At 38.5% G+C, this 14,171-nt stretch overlaps 1 protein-coding gene across 3 annotated transcripts in view; it reads right to left on the minus strand.

Moving 5' to 3' along the window:
* Positions 1-14,171, minus strand: part of PTCH1 (patched 1) — a 129,096-nt gene that overhangs the window by 39,727 nt on the left and 75,198 nt on the right. For 2 of the 3 annotated variants that reach the window (XR_011558325.1, XM_070742789.1), the window contains exons 10-12: positions 13,969-14,124; positions 12,962-13,060; positions 10,687-10,812 (exon numbers count right to left, since the gene is read on the minus strand). Coding sequence is in view for 2 of the 3 variants with exons in the window: in XM_070742789.1 (XP_070598890.1) it covers positions 10,687-10,812; positions 12,962-13,060; positions 13,969-14,124 (381 nt within the window). In the remaining variant the exon portion in view is untranslated. The remainder of the gene's footprint in view (positions 1-10,686; positions 10,813-12,961; positions 13,061-13,968; positions 14,125-14,171) is intronic. The other variant, XM_070742790.1, reaches the window with a different exon arrangement.

Raw genomic sequence — 14,171 nt, forward strand, 5'->3', positions numbered from 1 at the left:
ATTTTATGTTGTGGTTCAGTCTGGGACCCCTCCGGGAATGGCTGACCTTCTGTCGGTTTCCAGCTCAGAGGGAGAGGCTGAGGAACAGGAGGTGCAGACTGACGAGGAAGAGGAATCCCAGGCTGAAGAAGAAGGACAGCCAGAGTCCCACCAGGGGGAGCTCTCCCCAGCAAGCAGCCTGGATTCCTTAGGGGAAAATGCTCAAGACATCATAGATATGCGACAAAGGAGAGCTAATCAGAGACGGACTCAATTGGCTAAGTATTTCCAGCATTAGAGGTCACAGCTGGGTTTGGGTGTGGTGCTCTTGGGAAAGGATAAAAGGCGGACCCACCCTTCCTGGCTTGTGGAGTTTTATCTTGGAGATTCGTGAGACCTGTCTGTGAACTTTGGTGGCTTACAATCCTGGTTTGTGCCTTGGACTATTGAAACCTTGGGGGGGGGGGGTGCCAGCAAGAAGCTTGTGGTATTGACTGGACATCAGGACCCTGCTGTAACGTATTATAGCCTGTCTGTTGTGAAGACAGGTTTTCCTTTGTGCTTATTTTTTCCAGCTATAAAATACTTTTGGCTTTTACCAGAGTGTCTGGCTGTTTTTTCAGTTGGTGTTGAGGTCTGGGAAAACCCAGACAGAACAATTTTAAGTGTACAAAAATGTAATAAAATTATAAAAAGCTAAGAGAGGGCATCAGATTATAAACAAGTGGATTCCTCTAATCTAATTACCATCCCTGGGTTGTTTTTGTCCCTGTTTTTGAGATTAATTGTCCAGAATCTTCAGGACCTGGGCAACATCCAAGTATAGTAAATATGTAAGAAATATTTAGAATATTTTATGTATAGGTTCCACACTGACGCACCATCTACAAATCTTTTTTTTTCAATAATCTGCTTTAAAACATAGTGGCTGCTTCCCCATGAATTTGCTGAAATAAAATAAGATCTGAGCTGGAGTTATTGATAGTAAAGCGAGATCCTGAGTATGGACTACAATATACTTATCCCTTATAAGCCACCCAGAGTAAGTGGATTTACTGTTTGATAAGAAATATTATAAATGAAGATATCCATTTTGCACCTTGTTGCGAATCTGTATGCATTTCTTTGCTAATGAAATTCACAATGTTATATTTTCTTCCTCTGTCTTCCTGCCCAGAATTTGCAACCAAAATTAAAGATATCTATAACTGTGACAAAAGAACTTAAGGAACCAGATGTAGGTAGTTTTAGCTATTCCATCCCAAATTGGAAGTAAAATGATAAATGAGTCAGTGCAGCTGGCACAGTTACTCCCACTATGTATATATACTTAACAGGGCACTGTGCATCATTAAGCAAGGGAAAAGGATATCTTTTTGCTTCTCACAAAGGCTCTCACTACAGGAAAAAGCCTATGCCATTGGTTTTTTTGCGAGTAGAAAAGCTTATGACGGAAGAAACTGGATGGTGTATATTAAAGGTTCTTAATTGGTAGTATCCATATCACAGGTGGAACTTAAGAGTAATTGAGGTGGAACACAGGGTAGGTCACTGAAACTTCAGTTAAGTCTTTAAGACTTGCCATAAGTGAAGAGTATGGTAATAAAAAAACCCATGAAAATAAAAATGTTGAGCAGGAATTGACAGTCTCAGATCCAAGAGCCCTATGTAAAACCAAACCTCCTTTTACGGCTTCCAGAGCTACTTCCAAATTCACTAATGTTAGAAATTGATGGTGTGGTTTCTTATGATTTGGGAGCAAAAATACACAGATGCTTGCAAACCTTCATTTTTCTTCCCTTCTGTTCAGTCCTGTCTGATTAGATTAGATTTGATTGGATTTATTTGCTTATGTTTTAATCATTACACTAAATTAATCCCCTGCACAAATAAAAATAGATATCCAGATCCAAGCCATCTTCCATCATCTTACTCACTGGGCTGGTTCAAAAACAAAAAAGTAAACCCATTGCTCATGTTTTCATTACTATGCTATGGTCAATTGATCGCCATGATCAGAAGTTCCCCTATTCATATGCAGATCAATGAGATACAGGTAGTCCTTTTGAGAGCAAAATTTCCATTGTTAAGAAAGACAATTGTTAAGTGAATTTTGCCCCATTTTATGACCTTTCTTGCCACCGTTGCTAAGAGAATCACTGCAGTTGTTCAGTTAGTAACATGTTGTTAAGTGAACCTGGATTCCCCACTGACTTTGTCAGAAGGTTGCAAAGGGTGATCACATGACCCAGGTCCTCTGTCAAAAATTTGAATCAGTTGCCATGTGTCTGAAGTTTTATCATATGGCCAGGGAATGTTGCAATGGTCGTAAATGTGTAAAATAGTCATGTCACTTTTTTCAGTGCCATTATAACTTCAACTGGTCACTAAACAAATGACTGTAAGTCAAGGCTCAGGGCCAGAATATCTTCAAAACAGCCTTCTACATCATAGCTCCCAGCAACAGGTTAGATCCTGCAGGGTTGGCCTTCTTTGGGTCCCATCAGGGGAGAGCCTTCTCTGTAGTTGCCCTGACTCTCTGGAATCAGCTACTTCCAGAGGTTCGCACTGCCCCCACCTTATTGGCCATCTGGAAAGCCATAAAGACCTGGCTTTTCCAGAAATCCTGGGACCATTGATCTTGGGGCGGGGTATTTACTAGCGAGGTCAGCCCATGAATGTATAGATGGCTGTAATTATTTTAAATTGAAATGTTTTTATATTGATCCATGTTTATTTCGGTTGTAAACCGCCCTGAGTCCTTAGGGAATTGGGCGGCATAAAAATATAATTTAAATAAGTAAGTAAGTAAGTAAGTAAGTAAGTAAGTAAGTAAGTAAGTAAGTAAGTACTATCTGTAACCCTATAGCTCCCAGTACAGGGAAACATATTCTTGAAGTTGTCTGTGTTGAGGTTCTGCTATGGGATAAAATGGGGGTCAATTGTATTGTATTAGCCAAGTCCCAAGTAGCAATACTACAGGCTCAGGAATTCTGGGAATTGAAGTCCACAGGTTGTAAAGCTGCCATAGTTACCCACCCCTGATTTAAGGGATATAATATCATATAGCTCCAAAGTTGTTCAATCTGAGAAAGATATTCAATTAATAGTGGAAAGATAAAAATATATTAAGATTATGAAGCCTGTGATTCTTCATACTGCACCCACCCACCCACACCCACACCTCCATGAGTGACAAAGAAATATGAACAAAATAAAGGTATAACTACAGGGAAAATTAATCTGCAAGTCTGAGGTCTGATTTACTTATATTCTCAGCAATTGGATTAAATTACCAAAATTGACCCTCAAAAACCAATAAGGCTTTGATTGTTATCTTTTAGTGTCTCAGGGAAAGTGGAAAAAAATAGGACAAAGTTAAAGCAACTTTCGGTTTAAAGCCATCTCATATAGTACTTCTATATAGAGAAACAGCTATAAACATTACTGAAAAGAAAAGCAACAGTCTTGTTACATTGCTTTGCTTTCTTTGCTTGGCTATGAAGGATTTCCTGGAAGACGGGAAATCTTCATAAACTGAATTTTTGTCTTCAAATGACCACAGGCAGGGTGGAGAGCTTTAAGAGCAGAAAATTCCACATTTTCAAAAAGACCACCCAAAAGGACCATCTGAATTTCACCATAGCTGGGAAAGTATGAAGTAAAAGAAGTATCCAATGTGTACAAGAAAATAAATAGCAGCCTGCTAACAAGAAAGAAATTAGCTTTCCTTTCCTTGTGCATGGCAAAATACATGCACAATCAACCACTGAAACTGGACAAAACATTAAGATTTGAGTGAATAAATCTGGCTCAGAAGAGTTTATAAGAAAAAATGCTGTATTCAAATCCTCGACACACCTGAAAATACCACAATAACTTCAACATGAATATTTTTAATGACTGATGAACACTGAAGGGCTGCAAAAAATTTACTACGACACTCTGGGCATGTCTTATTGTCTGGGTGTGGCTTGATGGTCATGCGACCGGGTAGGAGTGGCTTGTGGGCCATGTGACCAGGTGGAAGTGGCTAGATAATCATGTGACCAGGGAGTGGATTAAAGGTCATGAGACTGGGTGGGTGTGGCTTACCGACCAAGTTAAGTTTTCAAATAGGTGCTTGGACTCTTTTTCAGTTGATTAAGTTACATTATTTGAATAACCACAAAAATGACAAATGATAGACAGCATTATTTGTTGAGGAGCACAGTAACATTTTAAGGTTTTGTACTGAACCCACAAGGTTCAGTAGGATAACAGATTAGGCAAGTAGCTCAATTTTCTTTAATTGCTATAAAAGTGCAGTTCTAGATAATGATTAAAGCATTTATGGGTAAAATCATACTATTTAATTATTTCCTATTTTAAAAGTAATTAAGGATCATGCTAAGGTACTAGAGAAGGAAGGACAATTAAAAAAACTATTAAGTATTCAATAAATAGTGCATAAACATACTACCCCCACTGTGCCCCCCCCAGTGGGGGCAACAGCCCATCACTGCTGATGAACCAAGCAAGAGAAAAGTGACACCTGAGAAAATACACATGTCAGATCTTTGCTAAGCTTGGAATCAGCTAACAACTGTCTTTCTGCTGCAGCTTTTGGATGGAAATCACAATTTTAACTATAAAATAGAAAAACTAATGTACAGTATGTGCATACACACACACAAAGAAAGAGAAAGGAAAAATGAGAGCAGGATGCACATGATAGCATTTTGCCAAGACATTGGTTATGATCCAGAATGTCAAATCCACAAAAGCTGGGCTCTATATTATCAGTTCATGTAAGAAAAACAATTTTATTAGCTCATGGATATCTGTCTATATAAGTCACAGAAAACAGATACGGGTTATGAAACTAAATGCATTTTTAATCACGAACTACAAGGTTATCCACAGCACCATGGAATTAATCTAATTCTAGAAAGGAGAAAATCCCAATGGAAGCCCCCTCCCCATCCTTTTACGTCATAAATGCCAAATCAGAGCCTATTCATCTGATTATAATTAAGTCTGGTGTCAGTTGTCACTTATATGCAGTAGAAAGATATGGAAGAAAAGTACGCATAGAAAGTTATGGGAGCACACGTTTGTTTTCCCAGCCTACCCTACTTATACAAATACGAGGAGAACCAGAAGAGAAGAGAGTGGCCTGGGTGAGCAATATCGCTCTGCCAAAGAGCAGAGTAAAATATGAGCTGCCATTTATAGTAAATAACTAGACAACCTGAGACCCGTTGGGTCATTGTTTCAGAGATGTTTTCTTTTTTTTTAAATTAATCATTATTGAGTTTTATTAAGAATAAGACAAAAACAAAGACAAAGGAGGATCAATAATACATAGTAGTTAGCGTTCATATCAGGTAGCATCATAATTATATTAATATTATTGAAAAAAGAGGAAACAAAGGGGAAAAGAGAAAAGGAAAAATGAAAAAGGGGAAAAGAAAGAAAAAGAAGGGAAATAACGAAGAGAAGAGAGATAGCATAGGCGATAGAAGGGGAGAGAGTGAGAGAAGGGATGATTGAAAGCATAAAGGGATAAAGGGAAAAAGGGGGGAAATTAGAACAAGAGAGACTAGCCATTTGCGTAGTATCGCAGATGGATACGACGTCTGTTTCAATGGTGTATTTGGGATATTCTTTTTTTTATTCTTGTATTTATCAATCTTAATTTATATAGCTGCCCATCTGATACAACAAGCAATTCTTGGCTGCTTACAGGTAAAAATTGATAAATACTTCAAAATCATTATAATTATTAATTAGAACATCGAAAACCATAAAAAAACTGAGCTAATGTAAAAAGTAGATGAAGGGATGTTAACAACAGTGGAGATACCTCACTAGCTCAACTGTCTCCTGGAATCCTCAGGCCTGCTGACACAACCAAGTCTTGAAGGACCTTCAGAACCTCAAAATAGATTAAGCTAATCTAGTGCTTCTCAATTATTTTCTGTTACCACCACCATCCCCTGGAAGAAGAAAATATTTTGCACGCTCCCAACTCTCCGCCAGGATGATGGTTTGCAATATTCTGCACATTTTCACTGAAAAAGCTCAGCGTGATTGGGGTGCAATGTGTTTAAGGGATGCCTTAATTTATTTGGCTTCATGCTGTCTGCTGCCAACATTTTTAGACACAGTAAACATACTGGTCTTTCCTCGTCTCCCCCTGTAGTCACAGTGAAACCAAATGCTACATACACTTCCTCGTCATATTTCCTCGTCTTAACTTTCGAGAGACTTACATTTGTCTCATTATCTCCATCTCTCTCTTCTCCTTTCTTTTCATCCCTGTTAAATATTTTTTCCATGGTGTCTCTTAAGGGTTTGTTATCTGCACTTCATATCTCCTGCTCTGTGCTGTGTGCTATTGTTTGGTGCAAAAAAAAATCCTACCCCTGTGGCATAAAAAAGCACATTGCCCAGCACAAAAAAGCACACGCACATCCTGCCATTGCTCTGCCCAGGCGGGCCTGCCCCACTATTTGAGAAGCATTGGGCTAATCTGACCTCAGGAAGGGAGAAGATTCCGTAATGAGGGTGCCATCACAGAGGAGGCCGACTATCAAGGACCTGCTAAAGGCAGCTTTCTAGATGACAGAATCTATAACATCTGCTGGATCTAAATGGATGAGCAGATGAAATCAGGGAGAGGTAATGTCAAAAATAACCTAGTCCCATGCCGAAAAGGCTTTAAATGTTAACACCACCAGTTGGAACAAGTTGATAACTAATGCAACTTGTATAGAAACACATACAACTGCTCTCACTACTGCATTTTGCAGCAGGTGAAGTTTCACAATATTCTTCAATAGCAGTCTCATGCAAAGTTCATTGCAGTAGCCTACTGGAAGGTGACCAGGTCATGAGATATTACAACTATCTCATAAAATGTACTACCATACATCTTATAAGGTCATTCTACAACCAGAGGACTTCAAAACCCAAAGCTATTCAATCTTGCCAGGTTTCAGTTGAAACCTGTTGTACCCCATCCAGAGCCAGGTGGGCAAACATATTTTAACATATTAACTGTAACATTATAATTTATGGCAGAAGAACAGAATGCATTCCCACTTCCCTATGGACTACCAATGTTTTTAGACAATTTGTGACAGTGATAGAGACAATACTACAATCTAGGAGATTTTTTTATTTGGAGTTCATTGGAATGAGCTTGTCTACTCTAATGCAGAATGCAACTGCAAGAGCAGTCATGGGCTTACTTAGGTATGCCCATGTTTCACCAACACTCCGCAGTCTGCATTGGTTGCCGATCAATTTCCGGTCACAATTCAAAGTGTTGGTTATGACCTTTAAAGCCCTTCATGGCATTGGACCAGAATATCTCCGAGACAGCCTTCTGCCGCACGACTCCCAACGACCGATTAGGTCCCACAGAGTGGGCCTTCTCCGGGTCCCGTCAACTAAACAATGTCGGTTGGCGGGCCCCAGGGGAAGAGCCTTCTCTGTGGGGGCCCCGGCCCTCTGGAACCAACTCCCCCCAGAGATTAGAACTGCCCCTACTCTTCTTGCCTTCCGAAAGCTCCTTAAAACCCACCTTTGTCGTCAGGCATGGGGGAAATGAGACATCTCCCCTGGGCATATACAATTTATGAATGTATGTTTGTTTAGCAAATGGGGTTTTAAATATTTTAAACTACAATTTAGATTTGTGATGAATTGTTTTATTTTGCTGTGAGCCGCCCCGAGTCTGCGGAGAGGGGCGGCATACAAATCTAAATAATAAATAAATAAATAAATAAAATTTGTATTAACATGAGCTAAATTTTTGGCTCGTTCAATAAACCACAGCTAAAAATCCTGGGAAAATATTATGCATGTTTAATTGGCTAGTTAATTTAACCGATTAAATCATATAATTAAATGGCTCTCAAAGGTCTTTGGACAGACCTAATTTAGAAAATCCACTGCTACCACATTTCCAAGAGTTTCCTAACTAGTCTGTCTGTATAATGTAGAAAAACATAGTTCCTTCTGATGCAGTCTTTTCCCTGTTAAGACAGTTTGAATAAGCAGAAAGTCATTTCAATGGTTGGATCAAAATCTTGTTTCCTTAATTCAAGGAATTTGGATTTGCAACTACTGATTTGTATCCTACTCATAGATCAAAGGGCAGAAATGGGCTTCATTACACATAAGCTCCATCATTTTCTACCCTTTCAAATATTTGAGTGGGTATCTTTGACATAAATAAACATGTTGAAAAAAATGTCTTTAATATGTAAGTAATGTTATTCAACTTGTTTTTTAATGGTAAAATATCACTGAGGCCTTCAAGGTGGAAGGCTGGAGGTTTTGACATTCCTTTCATAGAAATCGTCAAGGTCTTCACACACACCGTTTCCTGTCCTGAGTTCTGGTATTAGTTTAGATAAGTGGTTGATTTTGCCACCACTTATCTTTGCAGATGGCCTCATCTGATGCATACCCCTAATCCTCTAACACTCTGTGCTGTTTTTCTGATGATTAAAATCTCAAAATACAAAAAATAACCTCTACTCTGCCACCTTCTGGCCACATAGTATAGTGACATGGTGATTAGAGGATCTGGCCCTACTTTCCATCTCATGAGCGACCTAGCAATCTCAAAGGGGAAACAAAATGAAATTTTATTTTAAAAAAGAAAATGAAAAATGTTTTAAAACCCTCTTTTAATCATTTTTTAATCTTAAATGCAAACCTGGTCACACACTGGTTTATCAAACAGTAAAAGCAGAAGAAAAAGGAGGAAGATTTCAAAGAAATTATAATGCTTTTTATAGACCACTGGTGGCAATCTGCTATAAGTGCGGTTTTCACTACCAAAATCCCTGAGAAGATAGCAGAGCGTTTTTAAACAATTATTAGAGACCACAAGAAATTCTAAATAGAATTTCCATCTTTATAAAAGCAGCCTGAGATTTGATTGAGAACTCAGATTAAACATTTCATTTTTCAGTTGGTACAGAGACATAGAAAACCTGAGATTTAGCATAACTCAGCATATAGAAATAAACAATCTGGCACAAATTTCTGGCTGGATGCCAAGAATCATTGATTGAGACGGACGGCTATAGAAATTGAATAAAATAAACAAATAAATGTTGTAGCTCTTTCTACAAAATCCAAAGATTCCTAAAATAATTATTCCTCTGCTTTTATTAGCTGCATTTCTCCAGCTTTTGGAAATTCCAATTAATTAATCAGAAGATGCTGAAAACAAAAAAACCCACCACTTTCTATTAATGTATGTCTATGGAATTCTGCCAGAGAGGTTTTTATTTTAATAAAACCAAGCCTCTTTAATAAAGAGGGGAAAAGAATCAGGCTAACTTCAGTATAAAAGTATATATGATGCACAAAAGTCTTTCACTTAGAGATGTGAATTGTGCCTCTGAATTTGTCATGCAGGCTACATACACAATACCACTTTTAGAGAATTTATCAAAATATAATGTCTTCTTGCCCTACTTTGCCTGTCATTTGCATTATAACAATAATTCTACAAGTTCCAATTTGCATTCCATTAAATCATACTATTTCATTTTTAGTCCAGCATATAATTCCAAGAATTCACAGCCACATGGCTACCACACAGCAAAAAGTTAACATGTTCATGTTCCACCCAGTTTCTCTACTCTGTATCAGAGATTTATTTATTTTTTGTGGCGGGGGGGGGGGGAGAATTAGTAAATATTTCACATTTTAAAACATAAGATTCAAAAATCACACAAGAAGATAACTGCAGTTTCAAGTCAACCATACTCATTAAAAGAAGCACATCTAAAATTAAGCATGTTCGGTAATAGTTTTCCCCAACTAATGCCCTCTGAAACCAAGTTAATGGCCTTTTAGGCTTCTTCCACGTGAATAGTTCACTTTTTAAGTACTAAGATTATTTATCTATTGATTGGTTGATTGATTGGACTTGTATGCCGCTCCTCTCTGTGGACTATATGTTATGGGGCCGGGTGGATTCCTCCCGAACCGGTAGTGACCCGCTGGTGATGTCATGGTTGATGCCATGGGTGCTATCATCTATTTTTGAAATTTTTTGTGACCCCCCCCACCCCCCACCCTCCACTTCTGTGGCTTGAAAAAGGGCCCTCACACCTGCCTCTGGGTCAATACTGACCTTTATTTCTTTCCCCCAAGCACAGCTGATCAGCTCCTCTGCTGTGTTTTGGGCTGAATCCTGCTACTAAGCATGCACGGAAACAAAATTGCACAAGGGGACACACACACACGTTTGTGAGTGTAGCATGGGCATGCAAAATGTAAACCAGTGGTGAAGGTGGAACCCACCCTTGTTGGGGGGGGGGGTCAGGATTTTAGAGATGCTTAGGTGGGGCATGGCCAAAAAAAGCTTGGGAATTGCTGGACTAGGGGGAATTGCTCTTACTTATATGCTTCTGATAAGAATGTCAGTGCAGACCCTCTTGTCAACATATCACTTCATGTTCCCTGCAGAACCATTCCCTAATTGGGAATTTGTGCATCTCTCCCAATTCAAACACTATGCCCTTGGCCAGCTTTCTCCACCAGACCTCCACAGTTTATTTTATTTATTATTTATTTATTTATTACTTAGATTTGTATGCCGCCCCTCTCCAAGTTGTGTTGAATGTGAAGAGTTTCATCTCTGGACTGTATTGAGAAATAATAAATTAAATGTCATTTAATTTCACTTACTTGGAGTGAAAATGCCCGTAGAGCTGGAATGGGAATTAAAGCAGCCATAAAGAATGCAGTAACATTGCTGATAGATGTAAGGGCCACACTTGCACCTGTGCGTTTCAGACATTCCCCTGTTCTATCCTGAAACATGTAGACATATATGGAATTAATTTGCAATTATGTAGTATGTAATCTATAAAATTACAGTGTAGTAGAGAAATAGATATTGAACAGAATTTACTGGCTAATCTAGTTAAAGATGCTGGATGGTTCAAAACAAATAAAAACAAATACAGTGTTCCATCGATTTTCGCGGGTTCGAACTTTGCAGAAAGTCTATACCACGGTTTTTCAAAAATATTAATTAAAAAATACTTTGCGGGTTTTTTCCCTATACCACGGTTTTTCCCACCCAATGATGTCATATGTCATCGCCAAACTTTCATCTGCCTTTAATAAATTTTTTTTTTAGTAAAATTTAATAAATAAACATGGTGAGTAATAATCTAAATGGTTGCTAAGGGAATGGAAAATTGCAATTTAGGGGTTTAAAGTGTTAAGGGAAGGTTTGTGATACTGTTCATAGCCAAAAATAGTGTATTTACTTCCGCATCTCTACTTCGGAAATTCAACTTTCGCGGGCAGTCTCGGAACGCATCCCCCGCGAAAAGCGAGGGAACACTGTATAACAAAAATAACCATAAGAACATCACAGCTTAAGGCCAAAATTAGCTATTTAGCAGCAACCTTGTGTATACTCTGTGTCCCACAAGTTTGGCAGAAGAGAACTAGTCATTTTTAATGATCAGCAAAGGGGCTTTTGTTTTGGGGGGGTTGGGCTTTTTTTTGGTGCGTGGACATATGGGCAGCAGTCATAATTTTTATGTCATAAACTGTTTGATAAAATTTGTCAAATTTCAATTTCATAGGAACCGTGAGTCACAGATTTTGGACACATTCTGTAAGTCAGTCCATTGGAAATATCTTGGTTTAAATTTTTATTTTTGTTTTTAATTTTTTATTCTCACCTTTATTACTTTATAAGTAACTCAAGGCAGGAGTTACTTATAATGTTCATAATGTTCCATCCTCTTCCTATTTTCCTCACAATGACAATCATGTGAGGTGGATTGAGTTGAGAAAGAGTGGCTAGCCCAAAAGTCACACTGTTTTGCCCAGTTAAAGGTTATAGAAATGAGAGTTTTAATAGTACAGTGGTACCTCTACTTACAAACTGAATTTGTTCCATGACCAGGTTCTTAAGTAGAAAAGTTTTTAAGAAGAAGCAATTTTTCCCATAGGAATCAATGTAAAAGCAAATAATGTGTGTGATTGGGAAAACCACAGGGAGGGTGGAGGCCCTGTTTCCTTCCAGGAGATTCCTAGAGAGGTCCCATGGAGGCTTCTCCCCGCCTTTTCCGGCCCTGTTTTCTCCGAGGAGATTCCTAGAGAGGCCCTACAGAGGCTTCCCCCCACCTTTTCTGGCCCTGCTTCCTCCCAGGAGAGAGGCCCTATGGAGGCTTTTCCCTGCCTTTTCCGGTTACAGTTTCGGAGGCTCGGGGTTTGTAAGTGGAAAATGGTTCTTGAGAAGAGGCAAAAAAATCTTGAACACCTGGTTCTTATCTAGAAAAGTTCATAAGTAGAGGTGTACTTAGGTAGAGATACCACTGTATACCATTCCAATGTACAATACAAATGGAAAACTAGGAGAGTTACTACAAACAAATTTCTTTTTAATTTCCAAAATAGACTATAGAAAAAGTGGCCTGATTTCAGAATGCAAAATAGAATGTCAGTTCTCAAAAAACTTGGGAGAATGATTGAGATTTCAATTCAATTTATCCAAATAACTGAATAATGTCTACTTTTGCAAATAATCACAAACTGACAACAAAATATAATCCATAATCAGCATTTCATTCCTCTAAAATAACATAATAATCGTAATATTTCCAGATTCTTCTGCAGGGGAAGGCATTAAGCAGATTAGATAGACAGACAGACAGACAGACAGACAGACAGACAGACAGACAGACAGACAGACGCACGCACGCAGATAATGCCAAACTGAGTTACTGGTTTTTGTCAAAAAAGTTTGAGAAAATTGGGAATGCCATTTGACCATCTGGTCATTTATATTGCTATTAGTTTACTCTAAATAGTTTTAAAATAAATAAACTGGAGCAACATAAAAAATTATGTATGTTGTCAGCTGCTAATTGAAAAACTAAATATAGATGTAGTGAGCGTGTTGAATGCTTAATGAAATGTAAGAAATATCTGCATTTACCTCAAATGGAATTCTCTTATTCTGCCCAGTTTCACTAAATGCATGTGCCAGAAGAAAGACATCATCGACCCCAACTCCAAGAGCAAGAAAGGGTAAAACCTGCATAAAAGGAGACAGCCAACAACAATAATTGGATAATTGGATAAAAATAATTGGATAAAAAAATCAAAATACCAGATTGCAGTTGAATCTTATGGGGGGGGAAATCAATTGTTATACCAATTGTGATTGGAACCCTAACAATAATACCTAAAGCACTTGCTCAATATCTGGAAACATTCAATTTTTCAATCCCGAACATACTAATTTTACTACTACTACTACTACTACTACTACTACTACTACTACTACTACCACTACTCATCATCATCATCATCATCATCATCCTCTACCCACCTGGCTTAATGCTACCTACATTCTTAGACCTTAACTTAATAATTAATAGGTCCTTGTTTAGGACTTTAATTACTAAGTTTAGTATTAATCTAATAATCGTAGACTATCAATCTGTCGATTACCCAGACATTATAATAATTTCCTGGAGAAAAGATTTTAGCCAATGGGGTCACGGTATGCATTTTCACAGCACATATGTTTGCACATCCTGCCTTTGGAAACAGGGCTTATTCAAGGACAATTTGAATTCCCCGGGTCACTGAAAATTTCAGCGCAGGTCTCGAATATTCAGCCTTTCCCTCTTTACTCTGCAGTGAACGACGAGTTCCTTTCAAAAATTTCAGTGAAAATTATAAAGCCCTTTTTGTCCCTGGTTTCCTCTGACATGCCGTGCCAAAATCTGCAATTTTGTTGTGCATGTGTGAAATGCAAATATACATCCCATAGAACCATATGCCATATTCAGAAATCTCCTGGGTTTAAATAAACACAGCTATGACTGCTTTTAGGTAAACATATTAATTCAAGTCCATCCTCCTCCCCCATGAATACACAGCCCTCAATAGAAGACCCTGCACTCCTATCATCTTGCAAACGGTTTGTTTCAATACCTGAGTTGTGGCAGCGTTAAAGGAAATCCCAATCAAGGAACACAGTCCCAATCCGGCAGCTACCGAGAGCGCAACCAGCAAGACTCCCGCCAGACCCACAGCACCCTGGGATTTAGCGCAGTCCCACCTCAGCATGGTTAAGCAGGCGTAGGCAAGCTGCAAGCAGAACAAAAGAACATTTTTTCCCCCTCCAAACGAGGCCT

This window comes from Erythrolamprus reginae, chromosome 2 (assembly GCF_031021105.1).
Source record: "Erythrolamprus reginae isolate rEryReg1 chromosome 2, rEryReg1.hap1, whole genome shotgun sequence".
In the NCBI taxonomy this organism is placed as follows: domain Eukaryota; kingdom Metazoa; phylum Chordata; class Lepidosauria; order Squamata; family Dipsadidae; genus Erythrolamprus; species Erythrolamprus reginae.